We start from the raw sequence: 25,321 nt of genomic DNA on the forward strand, positions 1-25,321 counted from the left end.
AGATGCAGTTTTCTTTTTACCGTTTCCTTTGGTGTGTGTTCCTTTTTGTCATCTTTCCTAAAGATCAACAAATGTGAAAACTTTCATGTTCTGCAACCAAATATCAGGCAGTGTGATTTTCATTCATGGATTTCTCCAACATGGCAACCGAACACACGGAACTGAACCGGCCAATCGAAACCTCTGATGCCCGTGACGTAAATAACCAATAGCATGTCCCTAATCCCCCGGTTGTTGTCGCGGGAACCACGTCAGTAAACAACAGTATCGTTCAAAAAAATGTAAACATTAAAGGATTTAATTTCCTTCGTTTCGGTAAGTCCTACTTGCCTCTCGTATTTACTTCAGTTGGTCTTAATCGTTTCACTCAAGTGCCATGCCAAACTAGCTAGCTAGCAAGCTAATAACTACGCTAATAACGATAACACATATTTTATATCCTTTTTATTTACGGAATATGATGGTGTCATTTGTATATTGCTTTGTTTACTTGTATGCATACGTTCTTACAGAACATCGTGAATTATGGCTCACAGACTGACTAAAGAAGAGTTGGATCAACAGTTTGAACAGTTCCTGAAAGAGGTAACGTCTTTGTGTAATGTGTGTTTTTGTTTACACCAATGAGTTTACACGTTCTCTTACACATGCATAACTAACCTTAAAATCGTTATGCATCCACTGCCCATTTGCAAAATCTGAATCATTACAGATGATCTTTATGGCGTTGTGTATATTATTTATTGATTTCCAGTCTTCATTTCTTTTGTGTAACAGTCTGTGTCTGATGACTCCTTTGAATTGGGCTCCAGCAATAAGACCCTCGGTGTTCTTGACGGCCTGGGAAAGCCACCCATCAGGCCAGGGAAGAAGAACCCAGTGTCTGTACCCTGGTGGCAGAATAATGATGATGATGATGGCAATGAAGAGGGAACAGGTCAGTTAGTGCTAACACCTGCTACCATATCACGTAATATTGTAAATAAAAGGAAACGTCACATTGAAATATAACATTTGAACGGATGTTCTCTGCTGAGTTTGTTGGGCTCCTGTGAATCAGAACAAATTGCTTGTGATGTTCCTCATTTGAGTAAAAGACTCGGCTTGAGGATTTATTGTAAATGTAAATTGAGCTTTAATTTGACATATTTTCATATCACGTTTTTGTCCACTTGAGGGCAGCACGCTCCAAGCAGTGGGTCATATACAGTATATTAAAGGGATAGTTCCCCCAAAAATAAAAGTTCTGTCTTCATTACTCACCCTCAGTTTGTTACAAACCTGTATAAACATTTTTGTTCTGCCAAACACAAAGGAAGATATTTACAAGAATGTCTGTAACAAAACAGATCTCATCCCCCATCGACTCCCATAGTATATATATTCTCTATTATGGCAGTAAATGGGGGATGAGTTCTGTTTGGTTACTGACATTTTTCTAAATATCTTCCTTTGTGTTCAACAGAAGAAATACATTTAAACAGGTTTGGAACAACCTGAGGGTGAGCAAATGATGACAGAATTTTCATTTTGGGTAAACTGTCCATTTAATGCCAAATCCTAACCAATCTCTAAACCCATAAGGCTCTCTAAGTACTTAAGCTTAAGAGCTATCTATAGGATACAAGACATAATGTGATTTATCCAGAACTTACTTGTATAGTTTATAATCCATTTGCATTGTCCAAAATCTAGCTTTATTAATGGATTAGGGTTTTTAATATTTCTATGGGGTGGTTTCCCGGACAGGGTTTAAGCCTAGTCCAAGACTTACTGATATATGAGAGGTGTCTTGATTGAAAACACCTTGCACTGGCATTTCTTAAAATAAATCAGTGTGTTTGTTTTGTCTCGAGATGCACATAGTAATGGATTTTGGGTTTAACTACTTAAATATCCTAGTTAAACTGAGGCCTAGTCATGGTTTAAACTAATCCCTGTCCGGGAAACCACCCCAAAATCTCTATATTGAGAACATAACATAGGATAAATAATTGATGATGCCGTTGGCGTATATTGTTGGCGTAGTAGAACAAGCTGAGTAGATGTTTTTCATTACATCATTTTACATGTATGCATTTGGCAGACTCTTTTATCCAAAGCGATTTACATTGCATTATACTATACATTTGTTTCTGACTATGTGCAATCCCCTGGGATCAAACCCACGCGTTGCTAGCGCCATGCTGTAACCACTGAGCCACAGGAAAGCATTAGATATTCAATCGTGCTGGCATTATGGTGATGTGTTAGTCATCTAGGCAACCTAATTCATTCCTCTTCTGAGGTTGCTATTTTCTGATTATATCCTGCTCATTACTTATTTTGTTTTCATTTGCATTGGGTTTTCATGGGGTCTTGTGCCTAATATTAATATTTATTTCTTAATAGCCTGTAAATTTCCTTTGCTTGTCAAAAACATTGTAGGTATAGGCCTAATGGTTGGAAGATGTATTTATAACCAAGATGTATTTATAACCAAGCTGTAATGCAAAATGCCATGAAAGAAAAAAATAGAAAAATACACCCTTAAATACAGAATTTGACACAAAGGTGCAGTGTTTACATAATGGTATTTGACTTCATTGTCTCATCTCTGCTCTTCTTTCTATCTCTGTTCCTGCTTCTCTTTTCCCATCACTCTCAGAAAAAGCCATTAAACAACGATTTACTAAAGCTAAAAAGTCCCAAGTGGTGAATCCTCAGGTGGAAAACAAAGAGGGAGAAAATGCCTTTCTGGGTACACCTCACTTACATTATCTAAATGTGCCTCATTGATATTTCTTTGTCAACAAGTGCCCCTGACTAGATATAGTTTTGATTCATCCTTTACTTTTACTAGTACTTGTTATAAGGCATTTTTGGCATTATCTACTTTACTGTTTAACTTCTGATTTGCTGTTTGTTCTTTCTGTATCCCTTGACCCCTTCACACCACAGTCCCTTGTAAGCCCACCCCTAAACCACGTAGCAAAGCTCTTGACAGGGTGAGCCAGTTGTTGAATCAGAAGGCAACAGACAGCGTATGCAGACAGAGAAGCCCTAAACATTATGCATTAGAGGAGGATATGCCATCACCTAATTCTTTAGAGGAACAAAGGGTCTCAGAGGATGACCTCCACCGAGCACCTGATAACTCCTCCATTACATCAGGGGAGAGGAGTCCTATTCATACTCGCAGATCTAATGAGGTTTCTGTGGAGAACAATGATGAAGAGTCATTTGAAAAAGGCCATGGTAAAAGATTCAGTGCAGAAGACAAAGTCGTGTCTCTTATCGTAAAAAAGACTTGTTGTATTATTACAGAGAGATGAATTTGTGATTCCTTTTGGTTTTTAAACGTGCTTAAAAGTAGGGTTCAGCCAACAATGATATAATACAAATGGAAAATGTCAAACCTGTATGACTTTCTGACAGGTAAAGAATGTTGGTAACCAAAAACCGTTGGTCCCCACTTCTATGGTTTTCTTTTTTCAACATTCTTCAAAATATCATCTTGCGTGTTTTGCAGAAGAGAGAAATTCATACAGGTTTGAAATGTCAAGAGGGCAAACTAACCCTTTAAGGACATCAAATAGAACCTGTAACACTGTTTCATCTACTGTACATTTTGGTGTACAGGATTTATGCATTTCGTTTCTTGGTGAACAGTGGAGGATGAGACTTGATAATATCAATCGGGAATTCATTGATTTGTCGAAACTGGTAACATGTTCCTTGTAATCTGAGGGATGTAAAAATATTAAGCATGTATCCTTTGAAATACTTTGCACTTATTAATCGCTTATATGAAGGCACACATGAAGTAAGAAAGATATGTCCCATTTGGTATCATGTTGACCAAAATATGGTTTTGTTTGTGCATAAAAAAAGCTAACACACAAATTAAAATGATTAAAATAATTTACACACATTTCATTTCAAACCTGTAGAAGATATTTTGAGAACGTTGGTAAATAAAACAATGCTGAGCACCATTAACTTGGACACAAAATGAGACACCTCTTAAAATATATTATTTTGTGTAGCACAAAAGTATAGTCATATAACATAACTTACTATTAACTTACTCATGAATAATGACTTATTTTAGTGGTGGACTATCCATTCAAGTCATGTTTGTGATCTTTTGCTCTCGTTAAACATTTAGCCATTTTTCTTTATGATTTTGCCCTGCACGATTATACACAGTATACCGGGGCAATGAAGTTGTTTTGGTTTGTGTAATTGAATTGATTTTATTTTTCAGAACTATTTTGCAGCAAACAAACCTTGTTGTTGAGCACATTTTGTGCCAGTTAGTAAATGACTTCTAGTTAATTGAATTATGTGTCACATAGAGAGACATTGTATCAAACAGATGTTATTATAGTCTGATGCATTCTCAGCCAAAACAGAGAACATCCCACTGGGAAACTTGTAGTAGAAAACAAGAATTGGATGAATTCTATCACGCAGAACCTCCCCAGTCCAGCTTTCAAACTAAACTACACAAACAGGTATTTTAGAAGATGTAAAAAGTGTGACCTAACAGCCATTAACTATCATTAACATCTACACTTTTCAGTATTTTGCACTTTGCCCCGGCCTAATGAATGACACTGTGAGCTACGATAGTACTTGGAGGTTGGCTTACCTCCACACTATGTTTTTGTTAACCGGAAAATCTGTTTCCATTTAGTCCCATTTGAAACAAAATTATGAGAAAACATAAAACGCTAAATAAATCATTAAAGCAGAATATGGGACATTTAAAGAGGGCACCATTGTTACTATAATTCTCACGTTTAGGGATGTCGTCATCTGGAAAATCCTTCCTCAAGTCCTTCAGGAAGACTCCATCCATTAAAGAGGTCGACGAGGAACAACCAAAGGAGCAAATCTTGGAGAATGAAGACATACGAGATCCTGTCGTCTTCAGCAGAGACAGTCTGGAACCTGAAGGTCTATTCTGCTTTTGAACTCCTAACATTCATAATAAATCTGTTTGTTCACCAGCGTCATCTGTATTTATTTACTCATAGATATTGTAATGGCATCTGGACCGGGAACAAGGGCAGGATTTGTAGGTTTGGACACATTCGATGAGGAAGAGAAGACCAGGTTTCTATCCAATGTGAAGTCCTCATCCTCCATCGACTTCTCCAGACCAGACCAAGAACGAGAGGTCTCCACACCTACCTTTCTGCAAAGGTGCTTGTAGACACAAAGCTCTGCAAGATGTGATTTTTGTGAGATTTTGCATATTTCTGTAAGTATATTGAGTTTAATTGTGTTTTTTTACAGGGAGAAGGAGATGGATGCCACCACTGAAGGAGAACAGGAGATACATAAACACAATGGTATGAGCAGAGCTTGTGACACTGAGATGATGATTTGTGTTATTATTTTAAAAAGCAATAAAATGTGTGTAATAATATTGCGTTGCACACTACAGCATCTCCTACATATAGTGAAGATTTTGAGGAGGGCAGTGAGAAAAGTGATGAAGAGCCACAAGAAAAGGTTTCTTCTGTATTTCAGAAACCTGAAAGACAGGGAATGCTGGCTAAAGGTGAGCAATTCATATGAAAAATAAAAATTCTGTAATTGAATCACTAAATAAATGATGACAAACATTTCATTCTTTATTAAGCTTTAAATACTGTACATTGTTGCTTTATCATCCTGTATCCTGCGCATCTCTGTTCCAGTTTCACTGCATGACTCTTTAAACTCCACGGATGGAGCTATACACCTTCCTTTTGCAGTCACACCCCCCGAGAAAGAAAAATGTCTAGAGAAACCAGCTGTTGAACCCGCAGGTGTGAAATCACAATTTTTGCCCTAAAGCTTGTATTGCTGACGGTTGATTTATTGTGTAAGATACATGTGTGATGTAACGCTTTCTCTCCTCCACCTCTTTGTAGTACAATCATACGGTCAGAGTGAAGGGAGCGAGATAGAGGCTCTGCGGGAGGCATACAGACAGATCAGCGACTCTGTGGGGGTCTGCGAGGAAAGGCGAGCGGGGGGCAGCGGGACACCTCTCTCTCCCTCCACCCTCCAACCTGCGTCCACCGCAGAGTCAGGTTAGACTCAGCACTCGACTAATTGTCGTCTCTTATCGTGTTCGTGTGGACCCTTGAAACCTTTTGATAAGCAGCTTTTGTCCCAGTAAATGTTTACAGGAATGGTTTATACTAAAGGACGTGAGATTTTTGCCTGATGCTTTGTTTATGCTGTGTGGTAAAGTGACGTGCCACTAGCCCACTAGAAACTAGTCTCACTTCTTAATGGTTTCATTTAATTAATTGCTGTGAATATTGATATTGTGCTAAATTTGTATTTTGAGTGACTCCAAAAAGAGAAAACACAATGAACTAAAAAAAAAGATGCGTTAGACTTATAGCATCGTTCATTTGTTTGAATTTATAGTGATGATATTGTTATGGTAAATTATTTTGGCACAGATAAAGTAAACATGTGATGTTATGTTATATTTGACCATTGAAAATGGAGCACAGACTGTTCAGGATCTGCCTTATTTTATTAAGTGAACTCCAAAAGGTTGCAGAATCACCATTAAAAACAATAGGGATTTGCTATATGTGCTGAGAGAATTAGTTTGAATTGCATCTGTGCAGGAAAATGGCCTATCAATAATTTAGTGTGGGATGAAGTTTATTGGTCACTGCCAAACCCACTCAACTCTGTTCCAGCGACTGTCACCAATAATTTGAAACAATTTGGAAGTGTATTTGATTCAAGTATTTCAGCAGGGATTTGAGTTCGCCTGCTGTGAGATTCGGTTGTGGGTACCAACTCCCTTATAAATATAGTTAAACGACCGAACTTGGTTGATAAATTGCCCAGTGGGATGCTGCACTGTTCAGTATGTTCCGTGTCATCAGGTTCTTGTTTGTTTACGTCAGATTTGCCAACTGCAGAGGAGCTTATGCGCCCAATTGGACCAGATTCTGGATACACCCGTGGCTTCTCTCTCCAGCCCATAATGTGAGTCCAGTAGTTTTTCATTACACTGTGTAAATCATATTCTTATTACAGAAGCTCTCTATAAAAGCACAGATGCCAGAATGACCTATAATAATAAATAGTGCAGTCAAGAAAGCTGGTAAGTCAGACAGTTCTGAGGTTTAAAAATGGAATGGAAATATAAAGCAGGTGTTATGGTTTTGTTCTTTTTGGGCAGAAGGTGATTAATTTATTCACAATGTTAAATGTTAAATTCCACCTGAAAACATATTTTTTGTTGTTTTAATAGAATAAGAACATGAAATGAGATACAGAAGTCACACTGTAAAAATTCTGTATTCTCACATTAAAAACACACTATTGAATTATGCACACATTTAAAGTATACGTATTATTGAACATTAAGCTGTGTCACGCTTACTAATGTGTTATATGACACACTTAAAGGTCCAGTTTGCTGCATTTAGCAATGAGCTTACGAATTGAATCCAACGACTCAGTCCGCCGCATAGCCCTCCCTTTCAAAGCACTGTCATAGAACTAAGATGTCGTCACGTTTTAGTTTTTTTGCCGAAGGAGATAACGTATTTACAAAACACGCTCTGTAGAGCAGTTTATCGTTTAAGGGTTTCTAGAAACAATACTAGCGAATTCCTTGCAAGGGCACCCGCGGTGTATGTAGATAGAAATAGCTCATTATAAGATAATAAAAACATAACACATCATTATATTAGCACCTAATGTACTATTGCTCTTTTATGACATATTGCTTATTACTCCCCGAACTCTTTGTAAGTCGCTTTGGATAAAAGTGTCTGCTAAATGACTAAATGTATTATGTAAGGTCTTTATACACCTCTGAAATCATAGTTATATATATTATATTGCATTTCTGATAATAGATCCTCCTTAATATCACACATTGCACAGTTAAGTTTCGGGTTCTGCAGAGGATGTTACACATCTCAAAAGATGTATTCGTCTTGCAGTGAGGCAGCAGCTCAAGACAGCGAGAGTCACAGTCCATTAAGGATCTCTTCAGACATGAGCCCTTTCAGCTCAGCTAATGACAGCTGTGGAGCAGGTAATACCACAGATGGCATAATTGGAGGTGAACATCAAGGTTCATTTCAGTACACACAGAAGAGCATTGCAGAGGAGATCAAGTGGCTCATGCAGGAGCAAAAACCTCCTTCTCCTCCCAAACCCAAGAAACGGCAGGTGAGACACCGTTTTTCATTTTTTACATGTATGGTAATAACAAAGCAGTGAAGCCAGAACTTCTGGCTTTACTGTTGTCTCCACACTTGTCTATTTATGTATGTATTTGTATTTATATAATGAGTATTTCTTAATTTTTTTATGTAATACATTTTATATGAATGCAATACTCCAAATACTGAGAGAGAGAGATTTATAGCTATATTAGACATGCTATATTGATTCACTTTTTATCTTACTGCTTTGTAGATAAATTGCATGTGCTCCTGAAGGTTTTAATAGTTATAGATGAGTGACATGAGCAATTCAAATGAAACCCTCATCAACTTTAAGTGAGCAAAAACGCATCCCTCACAGCTTGTTTTTTGTGTCATTTAACAAACTTTACCCTGACTAATAACTGTTATTAGTAAATGTATGCATTAGAGTGGGGTTTTAAGCATTGTCTGTTCAAACTCGTGTCGTTTAAAGAGGCATTTACACTCACTTTCGCTTGTGGTGTGAATGTAGCCTAAGATCCAAGTATATTTATGGTTTTGGAAATTGTTGGGTTGCAGCACAGATTATGAAATGAAGTATTATTTAAGTAGGCAGCTCTTCCCTTTTTTCACATGGCCGTGGTAATGATATTAACTTCTTTCTCAGATTCCTGCCAGATCTAGCGTAGCTGCACATCTTTCAGCTCCCTCGAGAAAAGCTCCTGCTCCATCATTAAAGACTAAAAAACCTGAAAGCAGACCGTTACCCAGAGCGCCTGCACTCAGCAGAATAAACCAATCATCCAAACCTCCATCACATCTAACACAGAGAAAATCTCAAAGCCAGGCCCTTAAAAAACCTCAGATCCTCAGCCAGACACACACAGTCAAAGGTACCTGCACTTGAGATGCTGGAGAACATCAATATATATCCAGATGTTCAGATCTGGATCCCCAAAACTTGTGTAATATTGTTATAAATACTACTACTAGATGTCTCATGTTGTGTTTTTACTCCACTTTCAGGTTTAGACACAAGTTTAAGGCTTAGCAACGAACTGGTGGCTTCAGTACAATCCTTTGCTACGTTCCTACAGAATCAGGTTCAAGCTAATAATCTACAAGACAAAAGTCCTCACCAAACTGACACGATCTCACCCAAAGCCGAGACAGACGTGAGTTAACCGCAGTTTAATCAGAGCGAATCAGAGATCAAATACCTCTGATTTATTCAAGCATCTGTCCTGTTGTTTGGCTCTCAGCGTCGGGTGATGGAGGAGGAGATTGAATCTGGTCCGACCTCTAACCAGCAGAGTTTTCTCCTGCAGTCTGCCTCCAAAGAAAGTGAGCTCCACCTAAGAGAAGAACAGTTACGACAGGAGCATGAAAGAGAAAGAGCAGAGCTCTGCAAGGAGATCTACATGCTTCAGAGCAAAGTGAGCTTTTTTCTGTAACTTCACTTGTACTTTTAGCTGTATGATACAGTCTAAAATATTGAATTCGCTTGGGAGGTTAAACTACTGTACCTTCAATGTGCAGCAGGACTAGAGGATATTGAAAAAAGCTATATGTCCATTCAAATTTGCTCGGATATACGTCACGATATGGCAGAAAAAACAATTGCTGCTATGCTTCAAGTTTGTCGAATCAGTTTGAATTATGTTAAAATACAACTGCGGAATTCACCATGAACACAACATATTAACACAAGCTATTAAACCTCAGATAAATGTATGTGTTCAGACTTTGTACAAATCCTCAAGAAACTGTCAGCTGTTTACATAGATGTAAAATGCACTCAACATCAGCCATTTTCATGGCCTACTTCAGTCTAGTACACACACACCTGTAGGCTTTTGTCTTGTTAAGATTCAATGGAAGACCTTCAGCGCACTAAGAGCGCACTTCGTGTATGCCCGTGAAAGTTGTATATTCATTATAACTTGCTATTTAAGTACTGTTTGTTCCGTTTCAAGGGCAGCCCGTGTTCGCAGATGAGTTTTTTTGTCAAAGCTCCCAAAACATGACATATTTATAGACGGACAGCAAATCCACAGCATGTTTTTATTCTTAAACTGTTCAAGTAACTGTTCCGTTTAACACTGATGGATTATGCTTTTAACACAGCTGATGGTTAAGGTTTAAGTTACATTAAAATAAAGTGCCCCACAACTTTGGTTTGGTAAAAATCATTCTTCCAAATATCTTTCTCTGTGTTCATCGGAAGAAAGACATTTATACAGATTTGGAACAACTCGAGGGTGAGCAAATGATGACAGTATTGTTGGGTGAACTATCCCTTTTTGGAAAACCGTCCTTTGATTTGGCATTTTGAAATCATGTCAAAGAAAATCTTAAAAATTCAAGTGAATAATAGTTTGATATGCAGCATAAACTGAGCGGCCTGCAACCAAACAGGAACCCTGAAATATTGAAGTTGGAGAATCTTCAGTCGTAACTGTTTAATGTTAATTGTGTAGCTACACAGTGCAGAAGAGGCCAGTAAGAGACAGAAGTGGAGTTTTGGCGAGGCTTCGGACCCCGTGACTGAGGAGAAACTGAAGCTTATTGAGAAAGACATGAAGGAACAGGAGACTCTTATTCGGGGTTACCATCAGGCAAGTCATCCTTTTTTTCTGTACAGTATATTTGAAGAGTTTATTTGCAAAATCAGATAACATTTAGCAATGTCACTTTTCACAAAAAAGACGGATGCTTGAACATGGCTTATAAGCATTATTTGTCGTTTTTTCTTTCTTTCTTTAGTCAGTCATACAGCACAAAACTTTACAGCCTCTCTGGTTTTTTTTAGATCATTGCATCATTTTAACATAATGAGTCAGATAATGAAACACGGCAGGTCTAAGTGGTAAAATTACACCATTACCTCTCAGAATTCAGAATAGGGTTAGTTCTGTAGTTACTGTTCGTACATTCTTTCCTGACAAAAGATTTTCTAGCCTTTTCACATCACACGTCCAATTACTTCATATCCAGAACTGTATTGTGTTAAGTGCACATGCTGAATATTCATTTGGGTCATTGGTATTCAAGTTGGTTCAGAGCGAAACTTGATGTTTTTTGACGATGCAGGAAAATGAGAAGCTGTATCTGCAAATGAAAGCTCTCCAGGCTCAAAGCAAACAAAACGAAGAGACTTTGTTCTTGGAGAACCAGAGACTTCTGACCGAGTTGGCCCACACTAGGTCAGTGCACATCACAACAGGCTTTAAAATTTGACACTGTTCTTTCCTTCAGCTAATATGAAAACTAAACCATGAATATTCATTATCCTGTCAGGGACCGGTTAAATAAGAGCAATATTCAGAGAACTGTTGGGGTGAAAAGCATCACTGATCAAAGCTTCAACATTGCAGAGCTGACAAGTCACGTGCAAGCGGCACAGGTTTGTAGACCGAACAATATCAAACGTTTTAGACGTCTGAGTAGAGTGCATGTCAAGTTGTTCTTTCACAAAGGCTATTCTTTAGAAAAAGGCTATTCTTCTTACACCGTGTCTACACCGGACGCGATGCGACAAAATACAATAATAATTTAAAATTTTGTTCACACTGGATGTGGCGCAACACGACAATCCCATTGGAACAAGCCGGTGTAGACATGGTGTTAGATTCCTCAATGTGATCAAAATGTGGAGCAGCTTTGCATGTATCCTTTTGGGAGAATACAACTACTTTAATTCATTGTAGCGTGTTACAGAAGTACTCCACCCAATAATTCTATTTCTGTCATTATTTACTCACCCTCAAGTTGTTTCAAATGTTTTTGTTCTGATGAACACTAAAAAAATATATTTGGAAAAATGTTACAAAGTTTATTCAGGATGGCGGCAAATGTTAGCTTGCTAGGTTTTGAAAATGAGTGAATATTTGCTGTAGAAGTGGTCTTGGTATTGCATCACGTTGCATCTATTTTTGTAGCGAAACGAGGAGCGTCTGCAAGAGGAAATCCGCAGGCTTAAACAGGAGAAGCAAGCCCTGCACGTAGACTTGGAGATAGTGAGAAAAGAACGAGACCTCGCCAAAGCTCAGGCTGTCTACACATCAGGTAAGAGCTTTGGGTGTGGAGGTGGAACGATGGCTATTTTGAGGGATATAAGTGTCAGGTTGACAGCATCTGGCTGCATCTGGCAGGTGATAAAGGTTTCGAGCTGAGGATGCTCCAGGAGAAACATCGGGATGAAGTGACAGAGCTGAAGAAGAGGCTCCAGTGGTACGCCGAGAACCAGGAGCTGCTGGACAAAGATGCGGCCAGACTCCGAACCGCCACAGCAGAAACTCAAAGGCTTACCAAACAGGTAAGCATAGATGCTGTCTTGAAAAAAAGCAAAAAAGAGGGAATATCCTGTCATTTGATCATATTTGTTGCTTAGGTTGAAAAGCTAAAGATGGAGGTCAACAGGAGAGCCAATGAGCAGCAGAGAAAGGTGAAGGAGAGGGCAGGGGAAGCTAAAAGAGTTCAAGATCTTGAGCGCCAGGTCAGGCACACTTTTCTATTCACTTATTCTGCAAATACTGCTCATTCTTCACTGCATGTTCTTACACTGTGTGTCTCAAGAGCTGGAATTATCCACCCGTGTCTGCCAGTAATAGACCATCTGAAGTAGAGCGTCTGTTGCCAGTTTTCTAACCCCCAGCCTCTTCTTCAGGCTAAATTTTATCCACATTTGTTACTATTACGCTTCTACTCAGTCAGATAATTAGAACTGGTATCAATATAATATGACAAACAACACCTGTTACATCCTGTATAAACCGGTATATTACATTTTACTTTTCAGTTACAATTGTTTACATTAAAGGCTTAGTCACTATGTTATTGTTTGTTTTACACAATGATGCTTAGGTGGCTGCTGCATGTTCAAGCCCGGCCTGCAAGACTCTGCAGATTCTGTCATTATTTACACACCCTCAAGTTGTTTCAAATCTGTATGGATTTCTTTATTCTGTTGAAAACTAATGCCTGTTTTCACAAACAAGGCTCAGGACTAATTGATCTAAGGCATAGTCCTGGCTTAAGCTAAGCCTTGTCTCATGAAACCGGGCCTAAGTGAAATTTTTGAAAGAATGTTTGTAACCAAAGTTTTTGTGGGCACTATTGACTACCATTAGTCGTTTTTGTCCCCACTATAATAGTCAGACTGTCCCAAATTGACCATTTAATTGGCAATAAATTCCCCATTAATATGACTCGCGTCCCTTTTTATTTTACAGCTTAAACAAATGGAAGATTTGCTGAAGAGCAGACATCCAAACTCTCTGCCAGCTCTGATCTTTGCAGCTGCATCTGCAGGTGAACAGGAAGCTGGCGCGGAAGTCCATCCACCTGCCGGTTCTCAACCCTCCCAGACGGCAGCCCTGCTGGAGAGACGTGTCCATCGTCTGGAGGCAGAGCTGGAGGGTCACGACGAAGCTGCCAAACGCAGTCTCAGGACGATGGAACAACAGTATCACAGGATCAAGGTACTCACATCAGATTCAGCATGGAGACTATAAGAGTATTTTGCTTTGTCAAACATTAATAATTAAATTTACTGGTTAATTTGAATCCACAATGGAAAGTTAATTGAGTTAAATGAATTTCTCATATTAATTTATTAAGTTTAATGCCTCGATTCAAACTCAGGAATTCAATTCCGTTCTGAATGCACAACAGCACTGCAAGGCGGAAAAACAACTCAAACTCTTTTGTTATTTTCCGAGAATGTTATTTACCAGGTCTCAGCTGGACTATTCATATGCTTTGAAACAGGTCAACATGGAAAATTAGGTTTCTATTTAAAGTACTGAGAGCGGCACAGTTTCCATCTGATGCTAACATTTCCCAATGATGCTTTAGTGTCTTTTCCTAGTGTTGAATCCTACTGACACAATGTCAAGCACAATCATACTGTAATTTTGATTCAGCCTCAAAATAACATCTGTTTGTGTATGTATCTCTGTGTTCTCTGTGCCACTTCAGCTCCAGTACGAACAGCAGATAACAGATCTAGAGCAGCGTTTGGCTGAGAGAAGCCAGACGAATAACAATGCTACATCTGAGGAGTCTGAATCACAAATTGAAGCATTAAAGGCAGAGCTGGAGGAAATAAAGAAGACCCTTCATAATCGAGAGAATGACCTCCAGTTAGAAGTGGCTTCTTTAAAAGAGCAGCTCCGACAACCTGAGGCTTCATCGGGAGTAGACAAGCCTGTCCGCAGCCCCTCACGCCATCAGCTCCACACGGAGGCTGCGCAAGCCTCACGCATCGAGAGGCTGAGCCAGGAGCTGAACGCAAAGAGCCGCACCATCCAGGAGCTCAGTCGCACGGTTGACCGTCTGCAGAGGGAGAGGAGGACCATGCTTTCTGCTCCTAGATTTAACAGTACCGCCGGCGAGAACAGGCGGCAGACGGGCACAGCTAAAGAGGCCAAAAAAACAGCAGCTGAAACATTTCCTCCTACGCAGGATGAGAAGGACTACCACCCCGGGGTGTTTGCAGGGTCACACATCTCAGAGGTGCAGCTGGAGAATGACAGTTTGCGGGCGAGATTGGAAGAACTGGAGGCACAGAGAGAAGAAAAGAAAGTTTCCCTGCAGGCTGCTGTCACACATGCACAGGCTCAGCTCCTCAGGTAGAGTTGTGTGGTGTAGAGTTTTATCAGTTTTGATTTAGTTAGTCCGCATTTGCAGCCCTTTTTCAGTGGCAACATTAAATATTATATACATAAAATCAAAATCGATGCAACTGGGCGACCCGAGTTTGATTCTCAACTCAGATAAACAGCTCTAAAAATATATTTTTAAGAATTGTTAAAAAAAGATAAGTAAATTGTTATTTCCCAAACATAAATAAAAAACCTTCAAAGACCTTGAAGCAATGCCATGGTTCTGACATCCTGAGTTATGCACATTTTCCCTGAGATTTGCACTACTGTAATAATTATATTAATAATAATATATTAGGAATGTATTAGATTTCTATTATTGTAGCAATAATGTAAACCACCCTTTCCTGGACAAGATAGAACAGTTCACCCAAAAATTCTGTCTTCATTTACTCAAGTTGTTCCAAATCTTTATAAATGTTCTGATGAACACAGAGAAAGATATTTGGGAGAATACTTGTAACCAAACAGTTCCTGGCCACCATTGACTACCATTGTAGAAATAGTTGCTTTATAAATTTCTTTGTTCTGTTGAACACAATATAATTTCTTTTAAAGAATGTAGGAAGGCAAACCGTTCTGGGGCACTTCAGACTACTATTTATCCTACCATAGTATGAACAAATCTTGATGGCCAAGAAATGAATACCTATAGTTTTTTAATTTAAATATATTTAAATAATGTTTTTCCCTTCTATATCCTTCATGTGGTTTCGAGCTCAGATATGATATATGACCGATGGGTTTAAAATAGTAACAGTATAAACATTTGTAAATGTGCTTGTGTGGTGTGATATTTTCAGGACTAAAGAGCAGAATTCAGAGCAGCTCGCATCTATCAAGGCCGAACATCGGAGAGAGATCGAACGTCTCCGGGCTTCACACGCCCTTGAGCATTCCATATCCAAAGTGGCTGAACTCGCCAACCAAGTGAACACACAAGAGGTTGTTTTTTTTTATGAATTCTTAGCTGTTTATGTCTCTCCAGCAGATGTGGATTTAATTGATGTGTATATTTATTTTCCTCTGGCTTTTCATTTGCCATAACACTAGAAACCCCAACATTTTACTTTAATATTGATTAAAAACGTGTACCTTAAATTCATTGTTTGTCAATTCAGATAACAGCATCTGCCAAATGCGTAAATTGCAATTTATTTATGTAGATTGTAGTGCAGCATTTACAAGCGCAAGTGAAGGAGCTCCAGGGAGCCAAAGATGCCCTGAACGTGTCGAAAATCAGAGAGGAAACCCTTCAGAATCAGGTAGTGACGTTTACACTATATTAGACTTTACATTGCTGTCAAGGTTTGTCACGGCCTCGTCATAATTCTCCATTCATATCCTGTGTCACGCATGTCACCAGCTATCTAAGCTGCTAGAAGAGCTAAAGCAGGCTAAAGAAGCACACAGTCCTGAACTAAGACACTTCGCTAGTCTCGAGCAGAAGGTTCAATCCATGGAGCTTCGCTACAGTCAGCGAGAGAAACAGCTCCAGCAGGTAACATCGCTTTCATGCACCTGCTTGCACACCGCGTGTATGTTTCATACTTTAACAATCATGTTTGCGGTGCAGGTGATCGCAGACACACGGCATGTGGTGGAGCAGGAGCAGTCGGGTGAGCTGGACCGCTGGAGGAGAATCGCTCAGGGCAGGGCTAAAGAGCTGGAAGCGTTCAGAATAGAGCTGGACTCCATACTGGATGTGCTCAGAGAACTCCAGAGACAGGGCGTGGTTATCCCCGCCCCAGAACACATTTCCACCTCTGCCCGTGCATACTTACCCCTCCGATCCTGAGCTGTGCTTGTCTGTGCCAATCAGAGCATTGGATGCGCAGAGTTGGCTTGTTCTGTGGTCATCTTTAAAGTTACGTTTGTGCGTGTAAAAACTAAAGTAATTTAATAACTCTTTAGGAACATTCGGGGTATTTATAAAAGGACATTTTATAATAGTTATATTTTGTAACTACATTTCATGAGTGTAATGTAACAACATTTTGAATTAAAGTTCATTCTTGTGTGCATATAATGATGTACGCTTTTAAGCTGCTCTATTGGTTTACATTGTAACAGCGAACTTAATTTTATGCATACACCTCAAAGCTGCTGTTAAACACATTTTAGTAGATTTATAAAGTCGGAAAATAATGTAGATGCCAGGCTTTATTACTTGTCATATAGCTGGGATCAATGCACACAGTTTGAATGCTAATGAACTACTTCAAGTCCTTAAAATGCATAATTGGACACTGGACATGAAGCTGTGTTGTTTGATGACTATTAAGAGATGATCTGTATGCAGCATTGTTTATAAACACCAGAGCTGCTGATGTAATAGAATATCCTTAAGCATGTTTTTTGGAGGATCCATTGACAGAAAGGTAATATAATATACATAACTGCGTGTTCACAGGTGTATAAAAACCTTACATAATGAAGCGTTAGGTTTTACTAGTTTTACATCTTAGTTCTGTGTCAGCCCCCGTAGTGCTGAGTGGAGTGAGCCATTGGTTGCGATCGCCATCTCACAGCTAGATGCTGCTGAATTTCATATACTGGACCCTTAAAATCGGAGTACTTCCAAACATTTAAAGGTGCTCTGTCATTTGTTGTATGTCGATTTCAATGTGTGAATGTTTCACAATATCCTGATTAAAAGTCACTCTGATCCAGAATTACATTTCTATTTTAAAACCACAAGCTAATAAAAAGCTATAGCTTTTAACTTTAGATGTGTTTCACGAGTTCGCCCTCGCCAATAAACAGCTCCTTGTTGGGATAGATGGTAAAGCATGGGAATGCAGGTTATGCGTATTTGGCGTGTTGTACAGGGAGTGGGCTCCAAGCTCGCCGGATCTATCCGAATCCGGAGCACTCTACCCTGCTCAGAGCAAGGGCTCCGGGCTCGGAACCGGCTCGAGCCCAGAACACACCCCCCCCCCCCGAGGGTCCTGCGGGATTTTAGAGAAAATGAGAGGAGCTGGGGTGGAGGAGGGATGCTTATCTGGCAAGATGCAACAGGTAAGATTGTTTGTCTATTTATGATAGAGCTTGCAGGAGCTGATAGGGTAGATACGGTGATTGCTGATGGTGAACCAGCCTAGATCATTAAGTAGAGATTGCGTGCTCGGCTGATAGGTGATTGCTGCTGATGGAACATCGGGCTGATTTATATGCTTAGGTTCCTCCCGAACTTTGTTAATAAAACATCATTTCTGGGTCAAAGTAACTCAAACTGATGAAACAGGTCACATTTTTCACCAAAGTCCATCTTGTTGTCCTTAAAAATCACTGTACAGCATGTGCGTCTACAATCCTAAACTAAAGTGCCGCCAACTACTATTTTCTTGAGAAGTGCTTGCTCACTCCTACACAGTGTCAAGGTTTATGTAAGTGCTTGCCAGTGCATTGCTGTGCAGTTGCTTAAACATCTTGCGGTTTTAAGTGACTATGCAGTTGCTAAGAGGCTGCTGAATATGAACATCCTAAATAACAGGTTCGTCTTTAATGCAAGGCCTTATCATCTTGCCAGACAAAATCGGTCAATTGGATCTCTCGGAGAGAAAAAAACAGCACACCTCTCCTTGACAACCTGCATTATTTTAAGTGTCGTTCATATTCTCAGCACATCTCCACAGGAAGCTTAGAGCCGGTGTGAACCAACCTTTATTGGCATACAGGTGTTCAATAAAACAGAAGAGAAAGAATTGAAGTATCGAGTTGTTTAGCAGCAGCATTTAGACATTCACAGAGAGTTAGTTTGAAAGTACACTGCAAATATTCCGTACAAAGACACCTTTTCAGCCAACAAACTGTTTTAAGCAATTTTGAACTTGCACATTCGCTTGAAACACAAGCCAGAGACAATCATGTTGTTCAAAACCGAAATTGCTGCAATTGTGCTATTAGGCTACATTAGGGCGAATTGTTTCTACAAACTCTTGATTCAAGCTCATAATAGAATTAAAGGGATAGTTCACCTACAAAATGAAAATAATGTCATTATTTACGCGCCCTCATTTCAAACCTATATGGCTTTCTTTCTTCTGCAGAACACAAAAGAAGACAGTTTGAAAAATGTTGGTAACAGAAAACCTCTGGTCCCCATTGACTTGCATTGGTTTTTTGTCCCTACAATAGAAGTCAATGGCGACCAATGTTTTTGGTTACCAACATCTTTCTAAATATCTTCTTTTCTGTCATCATTTACTCACTCTATAGTCATTTTAAACCTGTGTGATTTTCTTCTGCACAACACAAATTTCATTTTGAAGGTGAGCTATCCCTTTAGGTGTATGAATGAATTAGGCCTTACAGCGTTACATTCAGTTTGAGGAAACCCTAGGAACAGTATGATTTCATTATTTGCCCCCCCCCCCAAATATGCTCACGACAGTGTTCTAAACAAACAGTCATCATGTCTCTGTTCTCTCTTTGTCTCACCATGTTGTCTCCACTGCTGCACTCTTTCAAGAATACGCCTCCTGAATCCCATTTATGTTTTCGATCTTTCATCCCAAAACAGCCCATCACAGCTGCTCGGCATAGAGCTCTTGAAGCAAAACACCATCAAACTCCACATGTGCTGTAGAGCATTTAAGACAAAAGATGAAACCATAAGTGAATAAAGGCATCTCTTTGACCATCCACAGGGAGTCCAGAGTTGATTTAGTCAATAAAATGATGGGTACAGCGAGGACGAGCCTCTTCCATTATGATTGGTGGATCGCCCAGCAGTAAATCTTCATCCCCCACTGCAGAGCTGAGTTCAGAATTCACAAAGTTGGGAATGTTGAAATGAGCTAATAGAGCAGCCTCTCTTTCTTCCCTGGTCTCCATGACCATATTCTGGACTACCAGACCGAGCGTCTCCACCTGTCCCCTGGAGTCACCGCTGCCCGTACGTCTGTTAGCGGCCAAACCAGCATTGCTCAATGCCCGTCCGCCTTCTCGTTCCTCTTCATTAATATAGCAGTGAAACAGAGACCGGGATTCATCCAGTAAAGGGCGAGAGAGACCTGCATGCATGTCTGCCTCACGTTCATGACTCAAACCATCTGCACAGCTGATGAGACACATCCGTTTTTCATAAGGCTCTGCAGTTCTGAACGAGGAAGTAAGCACAGGGGTAATTTCAGTTCTACATTACGTCTACATTAAAAAAACTTTAAGGCTATACTTTTACAATTTAAAGCCGGAGAAAGAATTAAGAGACCATTCTAAATTTTCATTTAATCAGAATCTCTAGATATAGTGTGGCAATTTTAGTCCACTCTGTCTCTTGAATTTCAACAAAATCAAACCTCAGGAGTGACAAAGTCATCTGAAGGCAATGTGGAAGACTGAAAGCATGACAAGACACGTGAAAACTTGGATAAAAAAATCAAGGTCATCACATAAAAAATATGCTTTTTGAACTTAAAAGTGAGAATGAACGTATTTGAGGTCTGAATAAATACGGAGCATCTTTTTGGTTATATTAACTACTTGGCTCCTATTGACTTCCAATATATAGAATCAAAACCACAGACATTTAAGATGTTTAACCGAATATCTTCCTTCATTAAGTATGCCTTTAAGTCACTTAAATGTCATTATTAAAGGGATACTGCACCCAAAACTACTTACAGTATACTTATACTTACGAGTATACATTTTTCATTTCTTCGTCCGGTTGAACACAAAGAGAGATATTTTGGAAAAATGTTAGCAGCTCTGAAGCACCACTGACTGCCATAGTAGGAAACATTTAATAGTCAAAGGTGCCCCAGATTTGTTTGTTTTTCTACATTCCTAAAAATGTCTTCTTTTGTGTTCAACAGAACCAGAAAATTACAAAAAAGAAATTCCCTACTTTGCAGTCATTAGTGCTTCGGACCTGTTGGTTGCTAACATTATTCCAAAATATCTCTCCTTGTGTTCAACCAAACCAAGAAATATATACATGTTTGGAACAACTAGGGGGTGAGTGAGTAATTCAGGACAGAATTTTCATTTTTGGGTGGAGTATTCCTTTAAAGTGTCCTTATTTCATAGAATTCCAGACAACTCTGGAAACCTTAATGGATTGGGAAACAAGCTAAAGTTATTTAAGCCATTAAACAAAAGAAGGGGGCCTTTAGTTGGGGGACATCTTTTACTTTTAAACCATATGTGCAGAAAATCCCACTTTATGCACAGTGTATATGAATTTGCGCAACATTTGGATGCCATTTCATAGATAAATGATGAAAATTACTGTATGTACATTTTGAGGAGAGGCATCTCAAATGTTTACATAACAAATATGTTTTTCCCCCTTAAAACATTATACTCCTTTCATCTTTGCGAGTTTAGTATTTCATAGAGGCATGAAAATGTACTGCATAACAGGAGAGACCCAAACAGGGATTGAATTCTAAAAGCAAAATCTCATTAGCGGCATTTGAGAGCACTGTTTCACCTTTTGAGGGGAGCGGTGAAATGAGCTTTCATGCTTTTGGTGCGTGGGAGTACCCTTAGCAAAATCTGTTACATCATAGTGCATCCTCCAACTGTGTGTGTGGGGAGAAGGTGTCTTGCTCCCCCTCTTTTCAGAGATCTGGAGTAGTGGGCTAAGTGGTTTCTGCTGCTGCTGTGTTAATGGACGACCCGCATGTATAGAACAGTTTAATTAAAAGACCGCTAAACAGCCAGCCAGCTCCCACTGCTCCGTAAGACCCGAGGAAGGGACTATTATGGCTTACTATTATAACCCATTCTAATTAGATGCCAGACTATAAAACCCTTTTAAAATGATCTGTCTATTAGCTACATTCAAATGTGAGAAGACTCGGGCCATTATTAATAATTCATTTCCTTTCAAATTAATTTGGATTTGAATTAGAGTGCAGATTAATGGCATGTTTGTATAGCCTATACTGCATGCATTTGTGTGATATCCATCAACTGTGAGAAATATAACAGATGTGATTCACGCAGAGAATACGCCATTGAGTTTGTCAGACCTAACATCGTGCAAATTGGACCGAGATCCCAGAGAGAAGGTAATTCAATCAAAGTTTCAGGAGAGATCCTCTGTTGGACTAGCACGGTGTCTGTGGGGGGGACACACACGACCTAACACAGACAGCTAATGAGAGCGAGGCAAGCAACAGTATCCCGCACACAGCCTTTTGAAGCGAGGGCATGATAATGAGACAGAAAAAAAGCACAAACAGCTGGAAACTAAATACAGGGTTTTCAGAGAGAATATATGTTGCCTGTTTTACAGAGACAGACTAAAGAACAACCTTTGGATTTGTCCTTGCTGTAAAAGCTTGTTTTTTATGTACTTACTCTGGGTGTGGAGCTCCTGTTTTGGTTAGGAGGGTGAGAACAAAAAACATGAAAATGACAAAAACGGCAAGACCCACCCAGAAGCCAATCACAATAGAATCTGCAGAAACAAAACTAGATTTAGTGATGTAAAGGTGATTCATCGTATCATTTATATTCAACCCACTCTATTCATCACCCGATAGCCTAATACTGGCACACCAATAAAAATGAGTTACAGCTACTTAGACATCTCAATGAATCTTCACAATCCTTTTCTCATCATTTTCTTATTTTCAAAGGCTTGTTTTTATTGATACTTTTAATTTCGTAGTCAATATAGAAAAAGAAGCAGTATATCAGACTGACACAAAAGAAGAACAAAACGCATACACGCATCAGAATAACACTTTAAGATATAATGGCTTCAGATAGTTGGCTGGCAGACTCACATCGATGCGCTTTAAGTCCCTCGAAAGACACGGGCTCTTCGTCGTCGTAGTATTCGTAGCTCCATTCATAATTGTGGTTTGGCATGCTTGTGCTGTTTAAATACTGCAGCCTCGGCATTTTAAACTGATGATAACCAAGCTCAATAGAAAGAAAACATGACAGTTCAGCGTCCGTGCGCTCCACACGAGTCGCTATCGTATCTAACGGTTTCTTCAGGTGGCTACGCGAACAGCTGATCGTTATTTCTCCCCGTCACTTACACTGATAAAATCACCTCTTATCCAAAGTCTCACAGATCCGTGTGGAAAATAGAAGAGCTCGGACGTGTCGGTATGGTTTTGGTAGATTGTCGTCACTGCACTGCTGTCACGAGAGATGTTGCGGATGCAGGAGGAGATCGCGCATCTGCTCTGTCCTTTCTCTTGTGAATGGAAATATTTCACGCGAGAAGCGCTCAGGCGCCACAGGGGGCATCAGTGAGCGCGACGGCTAATGGATTGAGTAGGGTATTCCTTCTTGCACAAATCACTTTGTTCTTTCATGTTATATAAATAAATACATTTTCATTGTTAATTTGTTTAAATTTAACCTCTGATGCATTTTGAATAAAAACATATTTTATACATTAATAATAAAAATACTCCCGAGATGTCTAACTGTATGTACAAATTAACCACCTGGGTCTTATAACTGCGGTCCTGAAACTGCAACCGTTGCTATATCATCCAGTTCGGCAGGTGGCGCTGTCACAAAAAACTAGGGGTCCTATAACCGAGGTCCTATAGCTGGGGTCCTATAGCTGGGGTCCTATAGCTGCCCCCTCCGATTGTGCATTGAATATACTATTGAACGGATTTGACAGATAAACACACCAAAAGATAAATAGTGGGTTTTTTCTCTTTATTATGACAGGGGTCTTTATTCCTAAATATAAGAAATATATGAGAAATGTAAATATAATATATACTGTATATATATATTGTCAGGTCTTTAATATAAACATTATGTATACCACAGTGAAGGAAAAACATAACATGTTAAACGTTTATAGAAAAAATATATTTTCATAATCATAAACAGGAGCAGAATGGTTATGTTAGGTTACGTTAAAAACCCTATCAGAACATGTGTAGACCATTTTATTGCTGTGGCTTTCATCTTTTCAATGTTATTAAGGAGCCATTTGATCAGTAGTCTATAAACCCTGGAGATCATTTATACTGTAAACATTTTTGCTGTAGTTATGCAGCTAGTTGCCAGTAACTTATTGTAGATTTATATTTATCTTATTTATTGGCAACAGTCTGTTCGAAGATAAATTAACATAAAACATGTACACTTCTTTATCTTTAAAGAAACAAAATGATAAAATAACAGCCTCATGCAAAGCATGCTGGGAACCAGAAATCCACATAAACCTTTTTCTGCATTTTCCTAATTTTGGTTCTCAGAATCCTTTGCATGAGTCTGTTATTTTATAAAAAAAGACTTGTTAATGTTTAATGATAATTTATCTGTTGCCAGTATATGACATAAATGTTAATCTAAAGTAAGTTACTGGCAAACTGCTGCCTGTAATTCTGTAATTTCTACAGAAATTCTTTACAGTGTACTGTACATGTATCTGGTGAAGTTTTTTTATCCAAAAGAATCGGCTGGATGTACATTCTCCTGCTTGTTACACGGTTACTTGCCACATGTGTAAATAATACACGTGACAGATTTAACCCCTGTATGGGAAAAGAGACAGCGGAATGATGTATTAAATTATATACAAGTAGTACCTGTCAGTTATTGATTAGAGGTCATCCAGAAGGTGACCCTCTTGCTAAGATAAGAACATTAAAAGTCTGTAGCCCATTTTTTTCATTTGCTCAAAAAAATGTCAAACACTTGGTTTATTGAGACAATAAGATGTCATGCATTAGGCCGGCCCACACTAATTTTGAAAGTGGTGCCCTGGGATCTATTTCTTACAGTCAAAGAGATTAATGTTACTTGTGATTGTGTGTAGTTGGACTGTTTTAGATGTAAAAAGGTCAAGAATAAAACATTTACATGGATTCACATTACTGCTTTTGATGCATTTTTCCAACAATTCTTTTAAGCTATCCATTCAATCGAACAATATGAACAATCTAGTTACATTAATAAGTGTTTTATTTGATTGTTATGTTTTTCAAAGAGCATAAAGGTAATACATTCCTTAGAAACGGCTTGGCAATGACTTGTATATAGTACGACCTTGTGTCCAAACTCTGTGCTTATTTAAAGTCAGATGTAAAAGATACAATATAATAAGATGATTTGAATAATAGCCTACACTGAAAATTATCTTGTGCAGACAGTGAGCAGGTGTTCTGAGCCTTCCTCAGCAGCTTCATATTCTTGAGAGAGAGAGAGAGAGAGAGAGAGAGAGAGAGAGAGAGAGAGAGAGAGAGAATTGCATGTAAGAAACCATTGTTTCACCATTATTTGTCATGGATCACTATTAATAATTGTTTATTTTTCATATCTATTCCTAACAATATCCATATATCTAGGTTAAACTATACAAAATGGGGTAAGTTGTCACAGTGTCCATTTAAAAGTGTATTAACCAGCTTGACAAATATAAATTCATGAAACAGCTGAATTGTGAAGCTGATTGTTTAAACATACCTTTTTTAGTCCACGTTGGACTGTCTTATTCATGTCTGTTGGCAGACCAGAAAGACCAGCAGTCCAGAT

General features: G+C 38.9%; 2 protein-coding genes across 3 annotated transcripts; one reads left to right on the forward strand and one right to left on the reverse strand.

The window, feature by feature from the left end:
* The first annotated feature begins 185 nt into the window (after positions 1-185).
* On the forward strand, positions 186-17,519 carry cep162 (centrosomal protein 162). Of its 2 annotated transcripts, XM_079470269.1 has the most exons (28): positions 189-315; positions 513-585; positions 778-937; positions 2,648-2,740; positions 2,941-3,237; positions 4,792-4,944; positions 5,025-5,193; positions 5,287-5,342; positions 5,438-5,554; positions 5,694-5,804; positions 5,910-6,071; positions 6,915-6,996; positions 7,965-8,196; positions 8,842-9,067; positions 9,201-9,349; positions 9,437-9,610; positions 10,655-10,792; positions 11,268-11,380; positions 11,475-11,580; positions 12,116-12,242; positions 12,329-12,492; positions 12,568-12,672; positions 13,409-13,657; positions 14,157-14,809; positions 15,646-15,787; positions 16,009-16,107; positions 16,209-16,343; positions 16,419-17,519. In XM_079470269.1, exons 2-28 carry the CDS (start codon positions 526-528, stop codon positions 16,638-16,640), a joined length of 4,494 nt encoding a protein of 1,497 aa, XP_079326395.1. In that variant the 5' UTR covers positions 189-315; positions 513-525; the 3' UTR covers positions 16,641-17,519. The 2 variants fall into 2 exon arrangements, with proteins under 2 accessions (XP_079326396.1, XP_079326395.1); XM_079470270.1 differs by lacking the exons at positions 2,648-2,740; positions 2,941-3,237 and having other exon boundaries at positions 186-315.
* A 1,867-nt stretch (positions 17,520-19,386) lies between these two features.
* mrap2a (melanocortin 2 receptor accessory protein 2a) lies at positions 19,387-23,017 on the reverse strand. Its single transcript, XM_079470271.1, has 3 exons — positions 22,591-23,017; positions 22,160-22,259; positions 19,387-19,946 (listed from the first exon to the last, which is right to left on the reverse strand). The coding sequence occupies exons 1-3, from the start codon at positions 22,706-22,708 to the stop codon at positions 19,511-19,513; spliced, it is 654 nt and encodes a 217-aa protein (XP_079326397.1). The 5' UTR covers positions 22,709-23,017; the 3' UTR covers positions 19,387-19,510.
* Positions 23,018-25,321: the final 2,304 nt, after the last annotated feature.

This window comes from Barbatula barbatula, assembly GCF_947034865.1.
Source record: "Barbatula barbatula genome assembly, chromosome: 12".
In the NCBI taxonomy this organism is placed as follows: Eukaryota; Metazoa; Chordata; class Actinopteri; order Cypriniformes; family Nemacheilidae; genus Barbatula; species Barbatula barbatula.

Excerpts from the sequence above, each read along its gene's own strand:
- mrap2a (XM_079470271.1), bottom strand. The coding sequence starts at position 22,708 with ATGCCGAGGCTGCAGTATTTAAACAGCACAAGCATGCCAAACCACAAT. Across the intron at positions 22,260-22,590 it reads GGGACTTAAAGCGCATCGAT|ATTCTATTGTGATTGGCTTC; the intron begins GTGAGTCTGCCA and ends TTGTTTCTGCAG. Across the intron at positions 19,947-22,159 it reads ACAGGAGCTCCACACCCAGA|AACTGCAGAGCCTTATGAAA; the intron begins GTAAGTACATAA and ends TTCCTCGTTCAG.
- cep162 (XM_079470269.1), top strand. The coding sequence starts at position 526 with ATGGCTCACAGACTGACTAAAGAAGAGTTGGATCAACAGTTTGAACAG. Across the intron at positions 9,350-9,436 it reads CACCCAAAGCCGAGACAGAC|CGTCGGGTGATGGAGGAGGA; the intron begins GTGAGTTAACCG and ends TTTGGCTCTCAG. Across the intron at positions 13,658-14,156 it reads AACAGTATCACAGGATCAAG|CTCCAGTACGAACAGCAGAT; the intron begins GTACTCACATCA and ends GTGCCACTTCAG.